This window comes from Limanda limanda, chromosome 1 (genome assembly GCF_963576545.1).
Source record: "Limanda limanda chromosome 1, fLimLim1.1, whole genome shotgun sequence".
Taxonomy (NCBI): Eukaryota; Metazoa; Chordata; class Actinopteri; order Pleuronectiformes; family Pleuronectidae; genus Limanda; species Limanda limanda.
The window spans coordinates 12,155,623-12,173,216 of record NC_083636.1 but is presented as its reverse complement, the minus strand read 5'-3'; the positions used below and the strand labels follow the sequence as shown (position 1 = coordinate 12,173,216).

Genomic DNA, 17,594 nt, shown 5'->3' with positions numbered 1-17,594 from the left:
ATAGTCTGTCGTCCCGCGCATGCGTGCATGCAGTGTTGGTGACAGGCTAACTGGTTAGCCTAGCTGCTCGGTCGGTTTTCAGTCCAACTTCGAAACCCACCGCCTGTTTGTCAGTCAGCGGGTTGTTTAACTGTGGACAGTTCGTGAACGACCTCGTTAAACCACCATGTTACAGTTCCTGGTGAGTCAAAGCAACATCCTCAGTCACAATACCGATGTTTGTCAGGTCTTTTGAAAGATGTCAGCGAAGCTACCTTAGCTAATGTGCTAGCATAGCGGAAACTATGTGTCAGAAGACTTTACCGTTGATTATCATTCTAATTCAAGTTGTCAGTTTCAGGAGACTGTTAAAATGAACAAACACAGAGTCAACACTTTACTACTACGTTGAATAAACATGAACATACGTGTGAAGGTGATGTCTGTCATTAGATCTCGTCATTGACATTTGTTTTGCCTCATCCTCAGGCTGGCTTCACTCTGGGGAATGTTGTGGGGATGTACCTCGCTCAGAACTATGATGTAAGTTTGTCTGGTTTTAATCTTTATTCATAAACCTTCACAATTACAAGTCAATAAGTTAACGAGGTGATCTGCTTATCTCACGGTCCCATGGGGTCCTGCAGCCATCCTCACCCCACCCCAGTTGTGGTACAACCAGTTAGAACAATACTTGCTATAGTCTGAATTAAATCGTATCCTTTCGAGTGTTATTAATGTATGTGTTTTAGTGGCTAGGTGTTGTTTCAATAGTTGTTTGGAGATCCAGTCAAGGGTGTGGCTGGAGCCAATCCCAGCTGTCAATGAGCAGGAGGCTGGATACACCCAGGACAGGTTGCTAGTGTATTCAACATTTGTCATTTACAGACTCACATTATTACCTATGGTCAATTAATAATCTCCTGTCATGTTAAACTAATAATATGTATGGTTTTGGACTGAGGGAGGAAGCTGGAGTACCTTGAGAAACATGCAAACCGAATCAGGATTATTTCTTAGGTGTTCAACACTGTGTCACCCTTTCTTGTACATATTGGAGATATTAGTAACACCTCAGTATAATGCCGTAGAGTGTAAAACGTACACTGTGAAACTGTTACAACAGAAACTGAAACATTATACGCTTCATGATGTCTTGCATTGCAGCACTGTACCTAATGAACTGATTCTAACCATATTGTTTCTTTCCTAGGTCCCAAACATAGCCAAGAAAATTGATGCGTTTAAGAAAGACGTGGAGGCCAAGAAGAAGCCTCCAGAGTGAGCGAAGCTGCACCATGAGGGAAGCAAGAACAGATCGACTCTGCAGAGCAACTATTTATTTAACAGGGTTGTGATATGAGTGTACATTTGTTGAAAGGACTGATAATATATGTATGATAAAATCAACAGTGCCTGGAACAGTATTTGCTTCCATTAGTTTAATAGGCATATTCCCATTGTAGCCTATTTTTGTAAGATACATTTATATTACACAAGTTTCTATTTGCTCTTTTGTGTTGTATTCGATTACATTTTAGGAGATTCTTTCACAAAGCTTTCAAATTGTCAAACAGCTGCCAAAGTTTTTATGATGTTTGAGTTAACAATTCTGAATCGGTCATATTACAATAAATCTGATGATAAAAAAGTCTTTGCCTCGTGGAATAAGTTTTGTTTAATGTAAGATTTTAAGGAGGAACTGATGATGCACTACATGACTAAATTAAACTGGGGTGATATTTCAAGTTTGTCCACTAGATGGTGCCATTACCAAGGTATTAAAATGTAACTAATAATCTAATGCTAATGAAAAGCAAAACATCTTTTTAGCTTTGGCAAAATTATGATCTACTTTTTCTTCTTCCGTTTTGTGCCCTTCTTCCCTTTCTTCTTTTTCTTCGCATTTGGCCACCCAAAGCCTCTGAATGCCAGACAGTCCACTGCATTGTGGGAGATGTAGTAGACGTTCTCCCGGGCTGCTAGACTGAAGATGTCCCCCTCTGTCTTGGTGGTCTTGGCACTGGACGACCTCTTTTTAGGCGTTTTGAGACCGCCGGTCTTCTTGGCAGGACTAGAACTGTGGGACCTTGATTTCCTGGATTTTGTGGGCTTTGAAGAAAACAAGAAATTTACTCAGCATAAGTATGGATCCTTCACAAAGACCATATCCAATAGCTCACATTGAACTATTACAATTCAAAGGAGAAAAACGAGTGCTGAATATACTTTACCATGGTGAAAAACGTCAAGGCTACTTCTAGTGTGAGGTGGTTTTCTACCCATCTGCAAAATACAATACACACACTTGAATTAGTAATAAGAATCACAGAAACCTAATTGTTAAGACAAACAAGATGCTTTAGTAACAAATTAAGAGTGTATTCATGTATCTTACCAGCTCTGGACTTGGCACCGTTGTAAGTGGCAACTGAATGGCTTCAACTTCGACAGTGATAACCCATTTGTTTACATTCTGTCGTCATAGAGACAGAGTGGACTTGCTCATGAATGACGGGGGTTGGCCTCGTCCACATGCCTTCTTCTTACAATTCTTACAATGCATCCACGACAAACCCAGTCTCCAAATATCTAACTATAAATTATAGATCAAATAAATCAAAAAGCATCTTTGAGTATCTTCAATTTTTTATTTTTAGTGCAGTCAACTTTCAAATTCTTTGGCCGCTCCCTCCTAAATCTTGTGACTTAAAAAAAACACTTGCATTCACATTGTAAAACTGTGGTTGACATTATTGTAGCATTTAAATACATTCAGCAAATGTAAAAACTCATGCAGAAGCTCTTGATCTGTCCGTCATGCATCACATATATGTAATAAATATCCACAACAAGTGTGCACCTACTGTAAGAATAAGTCCAATATGGACCTAAGAAGTTCTCTGTTGTGAGCAAAACACACAACCTCCAATAAAAATGCAGTTTACAAACTGTATCTGACATTGAATTTAACAATCAATGTGCCGATTTACTGCACAAACAGTAGTTGGTATGGAAAACAAGTGTCTTTTCTTTTTCTATCGGTATCAAAACAAACGTCAACAACACTGTTGGAGGTTTGTTGATCACCTGCACAGAGTCATGTTTTTTTTTAAGGCAGAATTTGCTTCTGGGGAAGCATCACAATAAAACATTTGTGTAAACTGATACTTGGTGATAAATAAAGTGGTGACTGTGACGCCAGCAGTTAAGTGCTAGTTAAGTGGTACTTCAGTTTATTTGGGGGGGGGGTCCAGAGAAGGGCTGTGAATTTGTCCCTCATCACTTAATGAAAATGTATGAGGAGGATTTCTTTCTTGCAGTTGACATGTTTACAGCTAGGAAAAGCGGTTTCCATGTAAATACGGCCACCTGACCATCGTTTTAAACCAGACTTGACTGTGAACCTGCCCTTGTATCTCAACTTTTATCACCAAAATGAGCAGTAATTTTGAGACTCACCAAAAATGAAATGTATGTATATGATGCATGTATAAATAATGAATCTGTACTTTAATTAAGTATATTTATTTATGTACTTTTCACTTTCAGTAATGAATATCGAGAAGAAAAATTGACCAATCTGATTTGGCAGGTAACATTAGGACCCGCCTCCGGCAGGGCCAGCATCAATGATGCAGAAATACAGCCGAGGCTTATCCACGATGATGTTACATTAAGGAAAATGCCTCGTTACTACTGCAGAGGACGTCCAATCAAGAAATAAATCTGCCCAGATAATCTGTCTCTAAAAAATACAAAGAAAATGGCACTATGTTTTCCGGGTGTACGTCCGTCCATGGGTCTCAACTGATGAACAGATTGGATTTTGATGGTCCAAGGGCAAGGTCCCAGTGGCCTAATAAAACATGTCTTTGGCCTTTTATTTTTAAAGTTTGCCTTTCATGAACTTCTTCAAATTTTAACCAGTTGGACCCAAAGATGAACTGATTTCGATTTCAGTTGTCAAAGGTCACGGTGACCTCATTCGAGTCTGGAAGAAAAACTATGCATACACAATGATATATACACTGATTGACAGAGCATGATGATAATCCTAGTTTTACCAGTGTTGAGGTGGTTTAGCCCGATTCCACATATTCTGATGTTTTATGTAGCAGAGCTGCTGGAACACAAAGAGGTTGGAACTTCATGCATTTTTAGCCCTTGATAGTGACAAAAAGGGTTTAATGAAGTGCGGAGCTACTGTGTGGTGATGAGGTTGACAATCATGCGGATGATGCCGGAGCCACGGGGGCAGTTGCACAGGTCCATGTTTGGGTTCCTGATCTTGTCCTCGAGCAGCTGGTCCAGCTCCAGGCGCAGCTCCTTCACCAACTCGGCCACCTGAGTACGAAAAACACAACAAATGTTACAGAGCCAAGGTCATCTGTACATTTGTGGTTGCATAAACAATCATTTATCTTAACACAAACTATAATTTATTTATAATGCTATTTTCATTACAATTATGCTCATACTAAATCATCTTCTAAAATGTAAATATATGTGGCTGTCATTAGTTTTCTTTGGAGTCCCTGTAAAACTTCAAATCTTGAAAGAACATTACAACAAGTTTACAAACAGCTTCTAAACTGAGCATTGGATTTAGTTTTTCTTATCATAAATAGATCACTGTGTTTCCCAATTTTCACAAAATAAAAAATCAGAATGGTCCTTTCAGGGAGAAGGGAAATTCCAACTCAGTGATTCAAGTTGTTTTATTTCTTTTTTCTTATCCCTAACCTGATGAGAAGAGGCAGCAAATCGGATCCATCCGTCGTCCAGGGAGATGATGTACTCTCCCTTGAATAGCTCCATGTTGACCTGACCGCCTCCAAACAGCACCAGCGGGTAAACGGACACCATACTGCAGTCCCTGATGAAGATGCGGCTCGTTTTCACCTTCTCGTGGTAAACCAGGTAGGGGCTGTTGTAGTGACGAACCTGGAAGACCAAAAAGAGTCACGGTGCTTGTTCTTATTTCAGTTTTTTTATCTATTGAATATAATCCTCTAAATTTGCTTTTCTATCTCACCAAGTAGTTGACAGACGAGGGGTGCATGTGGACGCAGCCGTCGTCCTTGGTCATGAAGCGAAGCTCGTTGGCTTTAGGCTGCATCTTCATCGCTCCTTTGCTGGTCATCTTGTAGTTTCCCTGAGGAGCTCGTACCTGAATCATAACACAGGAGTGTGAAGGTAATTAGGGTATATTACTGGATTTAAGTTTTCCATTAAATTAACAGCGATAATGAAAATCCACCTGGACCACGTTGGGATAGAGGGCAGCACACAACATGGCAGACATCAGGCGAGTGTTGTCTGAGTTCAGGTTTGCCTGGAGAAGGACAACACGCAGCGTTATGCATCTTCTGTTTTTTTTCAACACGACGGCAAGAATGATTAAAAAAATATCTGTGCATTTGACAGCCACCTTTTCTACATATTCTATTAATTGGTATTTAGCAGGTAACAACACAACCCAACAAATCCCTACTCCGATCAACCGTCCACAACCTCTCATGGCAACAAAGACACAAGATTAAGTAGATAAATCTTTCAGAAATCTGAAGAGGTAAGGAGGTGATGTAGCAGACAAAAATAATCGGATAATTTTTGATCTAAACAAATACTGTACATTTTAACACTTATCTTAAGACAAAGTATGTGTGTGTGTTACCTCAGGGCCAGTAGCCTCTAGAACACCATCAGAGCCATTAGAGGACATGCGCTCTATAAACCTGGCCCTCAGTCCCTCCTTGATGAAGCCGATGTCGGACAGCAGCTCAGCAAACTGTCTCTTCAGACTGGCCATCTCCTGCACACAGAGAAATATTCAACCACAATTAAACTCAGGCGTAAGTTTCACATCTACTAAAACTTAAGTTTTCAGATAAAGGGAGGTTTAGAATTGAATAATGCCGGCAGTTGGGGTAAGCCCAGTAAAATCTACAGTAACAGTATTACACTACTGTAGAAGAGAAGTGAGCCTCAGAAAGCACACACAGTCTGACCTGTAAGCCTCGCCATGACAGGAAGTTTTCCCTGCAGTAAGCAAAGCCGGCCCCTTTACTGATTTTTGCAGCGGAGCACCATCCCTGCAACAGAGGGAGAATCCGTCACATCGATGTACATGCATTAATACTGTGCTTTCAATTTTAAATAATCCCTGTCGGTACCTTATATGCTTGTAACAAAGCAAGATGGTCGCTGTTGTTCAACGCGAAGGCCAATTTCCTCTCATTGGCCTCGTCTCGCTTATCCCATGGAGACACCTGGAAGAGAGAGGAAAAAATATAGAGGCTATTTCTATAGCATAAAAACGTTCAGGTCAACAATAATTATAATGTTAAGTTTCCTCACAAAAGGTGATTTGAAGGCCAGGCTGGCAGCGATGGTGAGCGCCGGATCGAGGCAGCGGAAGATGGCGCCAAATAGAATCAGTTTCCCAATACGCACATCAACGGGAAGGCAGGCCAGGTGGTAGCCCAGCGGAGTCAGCATCTCTTCTGCAGTTAAAGCTCCCAGGTCCTGAAGGCGCTGCTTGGCTGCTTCCAAGCTTCCCATCGCTGGGGGTTCGATGAGCCGAGTGAAGACCGACTCCAAATTCTGATCAGCAAACACGTCCAGGATTTTGATCCTGTCGTAGAGAGAGGGTAGTAAATATTAGCACGGGTAACAACTGTTTTGCATGTTCTTGACAAAACCTCAGGTAAGGCCTAGCAGAAGAAAATAATGCCTCATGAAGCAGGCAGATTAGACAAAGCCCAACATGTCCCAGCCATGTTCTCAGGTGAGATCATAAATCCTGATACCCTATTGTACATAAACCTCTATTATTTGTATCTAAAGAGACGACAAAGCAGGTTAGCATTGTGTGCAAAGACCAAACAGATGGAGCTACCTGAGGGAGAGCTGCTCCAGAGGAACTCTCTGGATCTCCGGCAGCTGTTGCTCCGACAGCTGGTGTTGGAAGCAGTGACTGGTGAAGAGGTGGAAGCAGACTCCTGAGGCCACGCGACCCGCTCGACCCTTTCTCTGCAGCGCGTTGGCCCGTGAAACCCATGAGTCCTCCAGGCTCTCCATGCTTTTCGATGCATCATACCTGAAAACACAACCAAAATCGGAATAAAATATAATATAAAACCATTATAGTCAGTGTATTTTATTAAGTGTCAAATTATGTAATAAAAAATGTAAAAACAATACATCAAAATGATATCTTTTCAATTTAGGTGAAACATTAGATCACCTTTTTTCCTTCATCTTGCCAGAGTCGATCACATAAACCACGTCGTCAATGGTTACAGAGGTCTCTGCGATGTTGGTGGAGATGATAATCTTTGTGGTGCCCTGAGGTGGCCGACTGAAAACTCGCTCCTGCTCCTCGTTGGACAAGGTTGAGTGGAGTGGGTACACCACACACCTGATGTGAAGGCACACACACACACACATTACAATTTGACTAGTACCTAGTAAATATTCATTGACCACTTTACTTCACTTTGGAAATTACACTAAATAATTCTGTACAACAAATTATTTTACCAAAATAGATCGCTGACATCTGAGATTTCTCAGTTTAAATATGAAAGTAAGTCCAATGTCATTTTTTGTGTACAGGAAATAAAAGATCATAGTAGATAAAGTCTACAATACAATGATTTGGATGTGATATATCTCTCTGTAAATAATGAACAATAAAACAAACAAGTTACTGCAAACACTCTCACACACTCATTTCGACACAGACCTGCTTGTCCCCCTGTTGTTGAACATTCTGTTGGACTGGAGCTGTTCATAGAGCGTCTTGATCTCAGCCAGGCCTGGTAAGAACACAAGCACTGCACCTGGAGACAGAAACACAACTAAACTAAACACAGGATTCAAAGCGACAAGTACACTGAATATTCAGTATGTTTTTTTGTTTTTTTCTTACCTGGAGGGTAGTTGTGTTTTCCATCTACAATCCACTCCAGCAGACTCTCCACCAGGTCCATGTTGATCTTGTCCAGGTCCATCGCAGACATCGTCTTAAGCACAGACTTCTTAGTATCTGAATTTATAACGAAAACAAAATGTGATGCTAATGCATGGATGTGCACAAGCAGTTTATGCGAATATGACCCAGGATGTGCAGTTTGAGACCCTAAACAACATCAATTCTATTTATGATGTTTGTTCTCAACTCACCTCTGTATCTGACCGTAAGGTCCTGCAGGCTGAGCTGCTGGTCTGGGATCGAGTCTTTGACAATGTCCTTCCTACTGAAGGACATGAAGTTCCACATGTCGTCATCCAAGTCGTCCACCGTGTTCCTCGGCTCTACTTTGCTCGTTCGTCCACCAGACGTATTTTGTTTCCCTGAGCGCATGTAAGGGCTGCCATCCTCAATGACATAACTAGGAAAATAAAGCAAAGTAAAGTGTATCAGAGACAGAACAAGTCATAGATAATTAATTATGTGCTTACAGTTTTTCTAAAAACGATTACAAGTTGCATTTACTGAAATGTGGGAGAATTTATTTACCCAGTTTTAGTCAAGGCATCTTCCAGATAAAACTGGTCGACAGGAAAAGTTCGCCCTGGAACGAGATACATGTTCATTTAGGGGGGAAAAGCCACAAAAGACATGCGATGATGCAGGTTATGTTGTACAATAGACACTGCATGTATTACCTGGTATATGGATAGAGGGACAGCCGTAAAAGTATTCAGAAAAGAGGTTGGCATTAAGTGTGGCACTCATGAGAATGATCTTCAAGTCTTGTCTCTGAACAATCAGGTCTTTGAGCACCAACAGCAGGAAGTCACTGATAAGAAAGAAAGAAAAACAGCCATTAAAAAGTGTGTGAATATATGTATTTTTAGAAGGGATTGAATACATTTCCAAAGATGTGAAGTAAGATCCAAACATGCATAATGCAGAGTATGAATGCACATGTTCTGTACTGTATAAGTGATCTGCACAGTCTCACCTCTCCTCCGTGCGCTCGTGCACCTCATCCACAATGACGTGGGTGATGCCTTTGAGGTCGGCCTCTCCCTCCAGTCTCCTCAGTAACACGCCTGTAGTGCAGTACAGGAGTCTGGTGGCAGATGTCTGAAAAGAAGACCAGCCAGTGATCATTTATTTGGATCAAATCACTGCTTTTTAACCCCTCAACATTCAAACTGTGTTGCCAGTGTAGTTCTGTAATAAATTGATCACTAACTGCTATTCAACAACTTCGTATTTTAATTAGTGATGTGATGCCACTTCAGATATGTAATGACATGTAAAGCCAAAAAACAATCTTTCAGGAGGTCTTAACTAAATTTAAAACTACCTTTGGTGACCAATTCTAAAATATATGGGTTTTTGCAATTCACATACAAATTTTATAATCACTCAATGAAACTGAAAAAGAGCTTTCAAATGATTCACTCTGTGACCTATATAACCAAAGTCACAGTCCTTACAAAAAGTTCAAACTCCATTAGCCCATATCTCCCTTAATTAGATCTGTGACAGATTCAATAGGTTTCTCATGTGACATCATTTAAAATATTTGACATGCATCCCAAAAGTGTTACGATTTGACACAGAACGACCCAGTTGTTTGTTACTGACTTTTGTTGGTGATTTCAAAATGACATGTTCACGACTATACAGGATTTTGATTTGTTGATTCCAACTTAATAATATTATTAACTTGATGTATAAGCAGAATAAGTTCATACCCTGACGCTCTCCAGACGGATCTGATATCCCACGGAGTTGCCCAGTTTCTCTGCTCGCTCCTCAGCCACTCTCTGGGCCACAGAGATGGCAGAAATACGGCGTGGTTGGGTACAGATGATGTTGGCCACCTGACCAGCTGGACCACTTAATGAGGCGTCCAGAATGAACTGAGGGATCTGGGTGGTCTTACCACACCTGCAGAGAGGTACATAGAAAAAAAACCTCAATGGAATCATACAGAGAGTGTGGAATAAAATGAGTGGGCATGTTTTGTCACTTTGTTACTTTAAATAAATGCTCAGGATTTTTTTTATATCCAATTGATCTAATGATGTAGTATGCTACTGAGCAGCAGCAATTCTGGGCTCATTTCAGTTTTATCTCTCCTAAAATCAATCCAAATAAAGATTGTATGCATAGCACTTCGTCTATACGAGTCTTTGTGAATGCAAATACTTGTTTCTCTGTGTGACCCACCCTGTCATCCCGCTGACCACCAGCACCTGACACCGGTCCAAAATGTCAAGGATGTTCTCTTTTTCTTGCCAAGCCGGCAGGCTCCTCCTCTGCTCCAGCATGGACCTGAAGCGCCTGGATGACTGGGTGAAGAGAAGCAGGAGAGAACAGCAATACATTATAATAGATTGATAGAGTTGGAAATTATGTAAAGTAAGAATATATAAACCAATCAAAGCAGTTCTCTTTTACCTTTTTCATGTTGAACTCTCGACACAGCTTGCCGTTTTCTTGCAGTACATTGTCTAACCTTGGGTTGTGCTTAGTCACCATCTTCTTCCTCAGATTGACGTAACTCTCGGTAACAACAGGAACAGCCTCGTTTTCTTCATCTTCATCTCTCTCGTCCAGCTCCTCTACTTCCACTGTCTCTTTCACTGTAACGAAGGAGGTGAATGATTTAATACAGAAGCACATAAACAAAATTCTCAGCTGTATTAAATGAAAGCAGGCTCTAAATTTAGTAAATCAACTTTTTGACTCACAATCTAAGGGTCTTTGGTTGTTGGGTGGAGCAGTCCTTTTGCTTTGAGAGTGATTATTACTACTGGTACTACCACTCCTGCTTTCCTCTGCTGTACTGCTCCTCACACTCTTACTCTTAGCTATGGTGACAGGGGGGGGAGGAACCGACAAAACAGGCGGCGGCGTGCTGTACTTGTGGTGACTGACAGCCAGCAGCTCCATCATGGTAGCTTCATCTTCACACAAGGTAGTCAGATTGTAAACAACAGGCTCGCTGCTCTTTGCTGAAGAGAGTGCCTCTTCAAATAATCTCTCGGTCACGCTGAGCCTCCCTGGGGCTCCGATAGATTCATTGTTGGTGCTGAAGGCGACTATCGGTGCCTGAAATGGGTAACGATTTCCTTTGGGGAAACGGATTTCCAGTTCATACTCGGGAGGAGAATAGCTGCTGAATCCAGGCTGACTTGGGCCCGTTGGGTCTGGGGAACCAGACCTTCCTTTGTCAGGAAGTTGGTGTTTGAACTTGCATTTATCTCCAAAGCGGCAGCCTTGCCCTTTCAGGAAGAATCTGCAGACGTCACGGATGTGAACAGGTCTTCCACCACCTCGACTCTCCCGCTTCGTGCCATTGTTGACTGGGAGGAATGAGAGGTCCAGGCTCACTACCCACACTGAGTTACTAATGCGCTCACTGAAGCGGTCACCAAAAATTGCAGTGAGAACCAGAGCTTCCTCCTGCCTCTGGGTGAAACACTCATCCATAGGCACTCCCTTGAGGTTGTCAGGGGACACTGCTTTCTGGCCGTAGCGCTCACTGAAGACCTGGTAGAGGAGCTGTTCCAAGGTGGCCCCAAAATCCCCCCCACCAGATTCGAGAGCCAGCTTACTGCGTTCCCTGTCAAACCCAAACCTGCAGAGAGGAAATGGGAGAAACTAGAGATTAATTTCACAAAAGCAGGATGATTGTAAAAGCTTCAAACACCCAAAATCTGCAAAAAGAGAAAACACAGGTCAGAACATTACCTGCAGAGTTTGCCAATGGCAAATAAAGATATGATATGTTCAGGGGGAGGCCGTTCATCATCAGACTCTGTGTCATACAATGGACTCTCTGCTCTCTCCACAGGCTCATCATTAGTGTTCCAAAACTGGCCTTCATCACGGTGATCCAACTCATCATATTCCTCCTCATCAGCTTCTTCCCCCGAATAATCTGAATCTTCTTCACTGAGGAAGACAGGATGTTGTTAAACCATGTGGACTTATAGTCAACCATAAAAGCTCCTTGCTAACTGTAAGATCATGTAATCTCTTGAAAAAGACTCATTTGAATGTTTTTTGCCATTTTTAACAGTTAATTTAATCATGCCTATTCCATGCACATTAACTAGAGTGTACTTACTCATAGGGGTCGTAAGTGTCTTGTGCATGCAGGTCCCGCAGCAGCTCCTTGAGCTGTTCCTGGTTCTCATTGGTCATGAAAATCCTTTGCAAAGGCATGGAGCTCACCTCCAACCTGCTGCTATCAACTGGTTTTGGGCTCATCCTGGTTCTCGCCATGGAGCTCGGGAGAGTTTTAGGAAGGCCCCTACTTTTCCCATCGCTTCTGCCGTTTAGATCCTTTCGTCCCCTCCCTCCCCTTCCTCTGCCTCCATCCCTGCCTCCACCCCTGCCTCCATCCCTGCCTCCAACCCTGCCACCAGCACGGCTTCCACCAGCACGGCTGCCAGCGCCTCGTTGTTTCTGAGGTCTGGAGATAGAGCCAAGTAAACAGAGAGATGAAGGGGAGAGGATGAAATGAGGACATCATGATAATTATTTTAGACCTCTGATTAATGAATGATTTGCTGTTTTGCAACAGAAGACAAAACAAAAAACACAACTGAGTAAAACACAATTGGGAACAAAACAAAAACAAGAACGTGATCTTTTAGAATCTGATATGAATATGATATATGTGATTTCTTCCAAAATCCATTCATACCTGCTGGAATGAGCAGGTCCAAAATCAAGGCTAAAATCACCGTCGTCGCCATCGTCCCATCGATCGGCTCCACCTTTTCTACCAGCACCTCCACCGCCACCTCCACCTCCACCACCTGCGCGACCTCTTCCACCTCCTCTTGGCTTGTTAAATTTGCCCCCTCCTCTGTTTGGCTGCCCGCCTCTTCTCCTCGCACTCATTTCTCTGTGAAAACATGAATGCAGCAGTTAGATCAAGTTATGGACTTAAAACTATGGGCTACTTAGAACACACTAGATCAGTGTCCCCTCATAAAAGGCCAACAATCTGTGAAGAGAGGCAGCAAGTGTGTTTAGATGAGCTGCTACTGCACATCCCCCAGCGCAGTGCCTGACTGGGAGGTGGCTCTCTCCTCTCTGGGACCAGTACGAGCAGTGAGCTGGTGGCTACTGGTGTACAACACAACTCGAGCACGCAGCCAGTGACAACCACACAGAGAAGCGATGACCGGATAACTCCACCCTCGGTAAACTCTCAGTGGGTTTTATTAGCTTCAGCTACAAAAGAGCAGGGTACAACTCGTTTTCAAGGATTCGAACGTTTCGTCAGGTTAGTTTCGAGTATCACGCTGTAGCTAGCTAGCAGGCTACACTCCTCACGTTTGGCTTATCAAGCTAGCGTTAGCTCGGCTGAGAGGAACGGCCTCACAAGTCCAGTTGGAAGATTAACATGCCTAAGAACACTATAAACATATATTAAGATGCCTTACAACAGATACAGTTCTTTAAAAAGCTAAGTTGAGCACAAGTGGAGACAGACCTGTGATCAGCTGTGGAGACACCGGCAGCCTGCAACTCTGTGATTGGTCCAAACTCGGAGTTCAAAGGTTCACTTCCGGGGTCCATGGTAGCGAGGATGTATTAAAAACTTTTTTTTTAAATATGTGAATTTAAAGAAAATGTGGATATGGCTGTACTAAACTCAATTTGACATGTGTTGAGTTGAAAACATGACGCTGTTTAAAAAAAGTACTTTTCTAAAACCCGTGACCATGGTAACAGCAGTTCGTGGCAGCGGTAGCTCGTAGCGACACTTCCGGTGTCAACAGAAACTGCCTATGATGCCTGTGATGACAGTGTGGCATCAAAGGCATCAGAGGGACACTGATACTGTGCCTGAGAAAACTGTGATACAACAAAGGAAACATATTATATGGCGATAGCTACATCAAAGGATTGATGTACAGAGAAACAAGTATACCAATTGACAGAACAACCACAACGTTATTCGGAACGGTAGGACCAGGCACACTTTCTATGTATATTCTCTTTAGGCTGAATAAAAGATTCAGTGTTTTGTGTTACAAGACATCAAAGAGAGACGCACAAAATGTTACTTTCCAGTTGCATATAAACAATTTACAGTTGTATTTACGATCATAAGATAGCTAAGAGGTAGAGCCTCACAAGTCTAGCTGAAAGAGTAACATTAATAACAATTTCACAACTGGTGGAGAGAGACCTGTGATCAACTATTGAATCACCGGCAGCCTGCAGCTCTGCGATCCGTTCAAACTCAGAGTTTAAAGTTTAACTTCCGGTGTCAGTGGGAGCGAGGATGTATATATTTTTTTTACATGTGAATTAATTAAAAATCTGGATGTTGTTGTACTAAACTAAACTTGACATTGATTAAAGTGACACTGTTTAAGAAAATAACTTTTCTGTAACCCTGACAAACTTGTCACAATGGTAACAGCAGTTTGTTTCGAGCAGCATCAACACAGACAGATGAGCTATTTATCTCTTATTTGATTAATGTTATTTGAGGGTAATTTAGTAAACGAAGCAATAATTTTTATTCCACAACTTTGCAATTGGTCCTTTGACAGCAATTACCAGGTTTACAACGCGTTTCTTGTCGGTGCTGAGCCAGAGGAGAGAGAAAGAACCACTGATGTCCGGTAGGGTCACACACATATACACATTTTATTGACTTACATTGATTTCCTACTTTAAAATCAAGCTTACCTTCTACTTGCCTTACCCTAACCTAACATTGACCTAAACCTACACTCTTAACCTGACATTAACTTAAACCTATACTCTTAACCTAACTACAATTCACATCTTTCCCATAACCTCAGTGTTTCAGAAAAAGAAGGAAAGTGATCCTTTAAATCATGATAAATATCCAAGTTTCAAACATAGAAATAGAAAATCTGACAGTTAAAGTAAATATGTGTGTGTTTGTTTGCAGCGGAAGAAGTGATCAAGGTTTCCTTGCTCTTTCCAAATGGAGCCAGATATCGTGAGTATGTGATGATCACGCTAAACAGTTACATTGCACAGGTCTGTTTTGACATTCTCCTGCTCACACAGAGGGGGAGGCCTTCAATCCGGCATCTGGAATACTGGTGAGAACTGGTGTTGGTAAACAGATTACAGCAAATTGGATCGTATACACCGGAGAGTGGCGTCAGGACAAGGTAATGAAACAACTACATGTCTCAATGGCCCTCGGGCATCTGTGACTCAAGCCTGGATGCTTGTGTTTTCTCTGGGGTTAGTCACATTCGTTCTCTGTCCTTCTCCCCACACACCCCACAGATGCACGGCAAAGGGACCCTGCAGTATCCCTCTGGAGTCATGTACAAAGGAGAATTCAAAGACAACATGCTCCACGGCATGGGGACATATACTTTCCAAGATGGCTCCAAATACAAAGGTCAATTTATCAAGAACAGGTAAAAAGAAGTCAGTGTACACAACCATTGTGTTTTTTTAGAGTTTTCACATTAATATACTGTATATTAGGGTCATAATACAACAGCAGCTGTAAGGCTCCTGTTCCATATCAGTCAATAAACAGTCAATTGGCAGATAAATAATCAGGTTTGTTTTTTTGTTTAGCTTTTTTTTATGCGATAAGTAAATCAGAACGTTTGTGTTTTGCACTGTTGCTTGAACATGGGAAAAGCATTTCTTAATATTTATCGAGAAAAATAATCAGTTGATTAATTGATAACGACAGGAATTATTAGATGCAGCCCTTGTATACTTCCCCACTATTATCCCACATATATGGTTCAGAGACAGGACATTATTTTAAGACAGCACCAGCCATGTTTCTGGTGTTGAATTTCAGAGTCAAATATTTTTTTTCCCTCCAAACTGTTTCCATTTTTCTTTTTCTTATCGATGTGTCTTAATATCTTACGGATGATTGAACTGATGTGTGTTTCTAGGTTGGAGGGAGATGGATCTTTCACTAACACAAAAGGCGTGGTTTGGACGGGAGAGTTTCACGGCAAAGATGCGCTGGACCTGATGATGCAGCACAGCATTTAGGCCAGAGCAACCATTATTGTTCTGCTGTGTACAAAAGATTGTACAATACTTTATATTGTGAATCTGAAAATGATTTATTCCATTAAGGAATAATATTCTACAGATTTGTATGCAGATTTATATCCCACCACAATTAAATACTGATTGAGGATCACATCCATGCGTTTGTGTATTTGTTGTTAAATAGCCATGCAACCAGTGAGTCATGTATCTTCCTCTCAGCTCTGTATCCTGCTCTACTGGTGTGTTTGTGTGAGCAGGAAATATCACTCAGGGGTTATTTTTTCTTACCATAATTCACTTTTATGTAGCTGTGAGAGAAGAAGTGCATTAGCTGCATGACTCAAATAAATCCATGACAATTTCTGTCAAGATATTTATTTGGAAACTTTTTGTTTGGTTGCTCCGACCCCACTTAAGTTTTGACTAACTATGCGGGATTAAAACCTCAACATTTGATTCATCTTTCCCTGGTTATACACTGTATCTTGACTCTGAGGCTGAACGACAAGCATAGGGCCGTTTTACATCACAGGAGGGCATATGCTCACAACCCCATTCGCAGCAGCTGTACCCGAACTGCTGGAACATTGGCCCGAGGAAGTGTGTGATGTGAGTGAGTGGTCAGTGTGGCCGTCACTGCGTGTGTGTGTGTGTGTTACCCAGCTCTTCCACTCGCTGTCACCCTGCACGACTCCCTCAGCTGACAAATAAGTATTTCCCCAACAATCACAATTGTTCAACATTGTTTAATAAGCAACTCTGATATTGTTATTCATAATTCTATTCGATAATGCCTCTATAGATCTGTAATTGCACATACCCCTGCATAAAATTCAGCATTGAGTATTCATCTTTACGATACAGATATGTTAATGCATGTAAGAAAAAACACATAAATACTGTAGTAATATCCAAACAATGCTAAACACGTCTGGTAAGATACTGTACCAGATACAATAAAACAGCACTTTCATTGATTGTACAATTTTCAGGTAGAAAATAACATTTCTGTATTGAAAACCTTAGTGGTGATAAATTAAAAAAACATACATATCGTCAACGAGGCAACAATAATTAAATAAAAAGAGAAATGGCACACTAGTTTGGCACAAGATACAACAAATACATAAATACTAACAAATGATTTATTGTCTTTGCCTACTCAGCAAATGTTTCGATCATAGACTGTTTCTAAAGATGGATGACATAACAGTGAAGCCAAAGCATCTTGATCGCCCTCTAGTGATTGGCTGCAGTATAGGTCATAAATCCTTCCACCTGTTAGCAGATGGAACACATCAAAAATATTTCTTTCAAAGATGATTTTTGTCACTTTAGGTAGTTCTCATCCCACTGATGTTTGCTCAAGTGCCCCATTTGGTTCTAATTTGTGAAACTGACTTATAATTGGTTGAGCTTGTGTAGCGACAGTACCTAGCTAGCACAGCTCCATCCCTTGGTTAGTATCTGACAAAAACGTGTATTCATCACTACATGTTGTGAGCTAGACAATGAGACAGAAGCTTGTAAAACTGTTGCAATATATTATCTCCATAAACCTGAGAATCTGTTATAGTTCTTTTTTCAAACAAGT

The 17,594-nt window shown here is 41.4% G+C and overlaps 4 protein-coding genes across 4 annotated transcripts; 2 read left to right on the top strand and 2 right to left on the bottom strand.

Moving 5' to 3' along the window:
* The first annotated feature begins 42 nt into the window (after positions 1 to 42).
* On the top strand, positions 43 to 1,389 carry stmp1 (short transmembrane mitochondrial protein 1). Its single transcript, XM_061074835.1, has 3 exons — positions 43 to 181; positions 469 to 522; positions 1,193 to 1,389. The coding sequence occupies exons 1-3, from the start codon at positions 167 to 169 to the stop codon at positions 1,262 to 1,264; spliced, it is 141 nt and encodes a 46-aa protein (XP_060930818.1). The 5' UTR covers positions 43 to 166; the 3' UTR covers positions 1,265 to 1,389.
* A 441-nt stretch (positions 1,390 to 1,830) lies between these two features.
* Positions 1,831 to 3,359, bottom strand: LOC133013636 (small lysine-rich protein 1). The gene is made up of 3 exons (XM_061080643.1): positions 3,352 to 3,359; positions 2,214 to 2,265; positions 1,831 to 2,091 (listed from the first exon to the last, which is right to left on the bottom strand). Exons 1-3 carry the CDS (start codon positions 3,357 to 3,359, stop codon positions 1,831 to 1,833), a joined length of 321 nt encoding a protein of 106 aa, XP_060936626.1.
* dhx57 (DEAH (Asp-Glu-Ala-Asp/His) box polypeptide 57) lies at positions 2,611 to 13,506 on the bottom strand. Its single transcript, XM_061073371.1, has 24 exons — positions 13,467 to 13,506; positions 12,669 to 12,872; positions 12,087 to 12,434; positions 11,708 to 11,911; positions 10,705 to 11,594; positions 10,412 to 10,596; positions 10,181 to 10,302; positions 9,703 to 9,898; positions 8,958 to 9,082; positions 8,659 to 8,792; positions 8,510 to 8,564; positions 8,173 to 8,381; positions 7,919 to 8,035; positions 7,733 to 7,829; positions 7,232 to 7,405; positions 6,884 to 7,084; positions 6,343 to 6,619; positions 6,159 to 6,254; positions 5,994 to 6,077; positions 5,660 to 5,797; positions 5,243 to 5,317; positions 5,018 to 5,152; positions 4,726 to 4,926; positions 2,611 to 4,326 (listed from the first exon to the last, which is right to left on the bottom strand). The coding sequence occupies exons 2-24, from the start codon at positions 12,866 to 12,868 to the stop codon at positions 4,183 to 4,185; spliced, it is 4,407 nt and encodes a 1,468-aa protein (XP_060929354.1). The 5' UTR covers positions 12,869 to 12,872; positions 13,467 to 13,506; the 3' UTR covers positions 2,611 to 4,182.
* A 304-nt stretch (positions 13,507 to 13,810) lies between these two features.
* Positions 13,811 to 15,997, top strand: morn2 (MORN repeat containing 2). Its single transcript, XM_061081032.1, has 6 exons — positions 13,811 to 13,942; positions 14,539 to 14,610; positions 14,907 to 14,957; positions 15,029 to 15,135; positions 15,257 to 15,393; positions 15,895 to 15,997. Exons 2-6 carry the CDS (start codon positions 14,604 to 14,606, stop codon positions 15,995 to 15,997), a joined length of 405 nt encoding a protein of 134 aa, XP_060937015.1. The 5' UTR covers positions 13,811 to 13,942; positions 14,539 to 14,603.
* The last annotated feature ends 1,597 nt before the right edge of the window (positions 15,998 to 17,594 follow it).

Coding starts and splice junctions, on each gene's coding strand:
- stmp1 (XM_061074835.1), top strand. Junction 523..1,192: donor ACCTCGCTCAGAACTATGAT/GTAAGTTTGTCT, acceptor TTTCTTTCCTAG/GTCCCAAACATAGCCAAGAA.
- LOC133013636 (XM_061080643.1), bottom strand. Junction 2,092..2,213: donor CCTTGACGTTTTTCACCATG/GTAAAGTATATT, acceptor TTTTCTTCAAAG/CCCACAAAATCCAGGAAATC.
- dhx57 (XM_061073371.1), bottom strand. CDS start 12,868: ATGAGTGCGAGGAGAAGAGGCGGGCAGCCAAACAGAGGAGGGGGCAAA. Junction 7,830..7,918: donor AAAACACAACTACCCTCCAG/GTAAGAAAAAAA, acceptor TTCTGTCTCCAG/GTGCAGTGCTTGTGTTCTTA. Junction 5,798..5,993: donor TGTCATGGCGAGGCTTACAG/GTCAGACTGTGT, acceptor CTCTGTGTGCAG/GAGATGGCCAGTCTGAAGAG.
- morn2 (XM_061081032.1), top strand. Junction 14,958..15,028: donor TCCAAATGGAGCCAGATATC/GTGAGTATGTGA, acceptor CTGCTCACACAG/AGGGGGAGGCCTTCAATCCG. Junction 15,394..15,894: donor GGTCAATTTATCAAGAACAG/GTAAAAAGAAGT, acceptor GTGTGTTTCTAG/GTTGGAGGGAGATGGATCTT.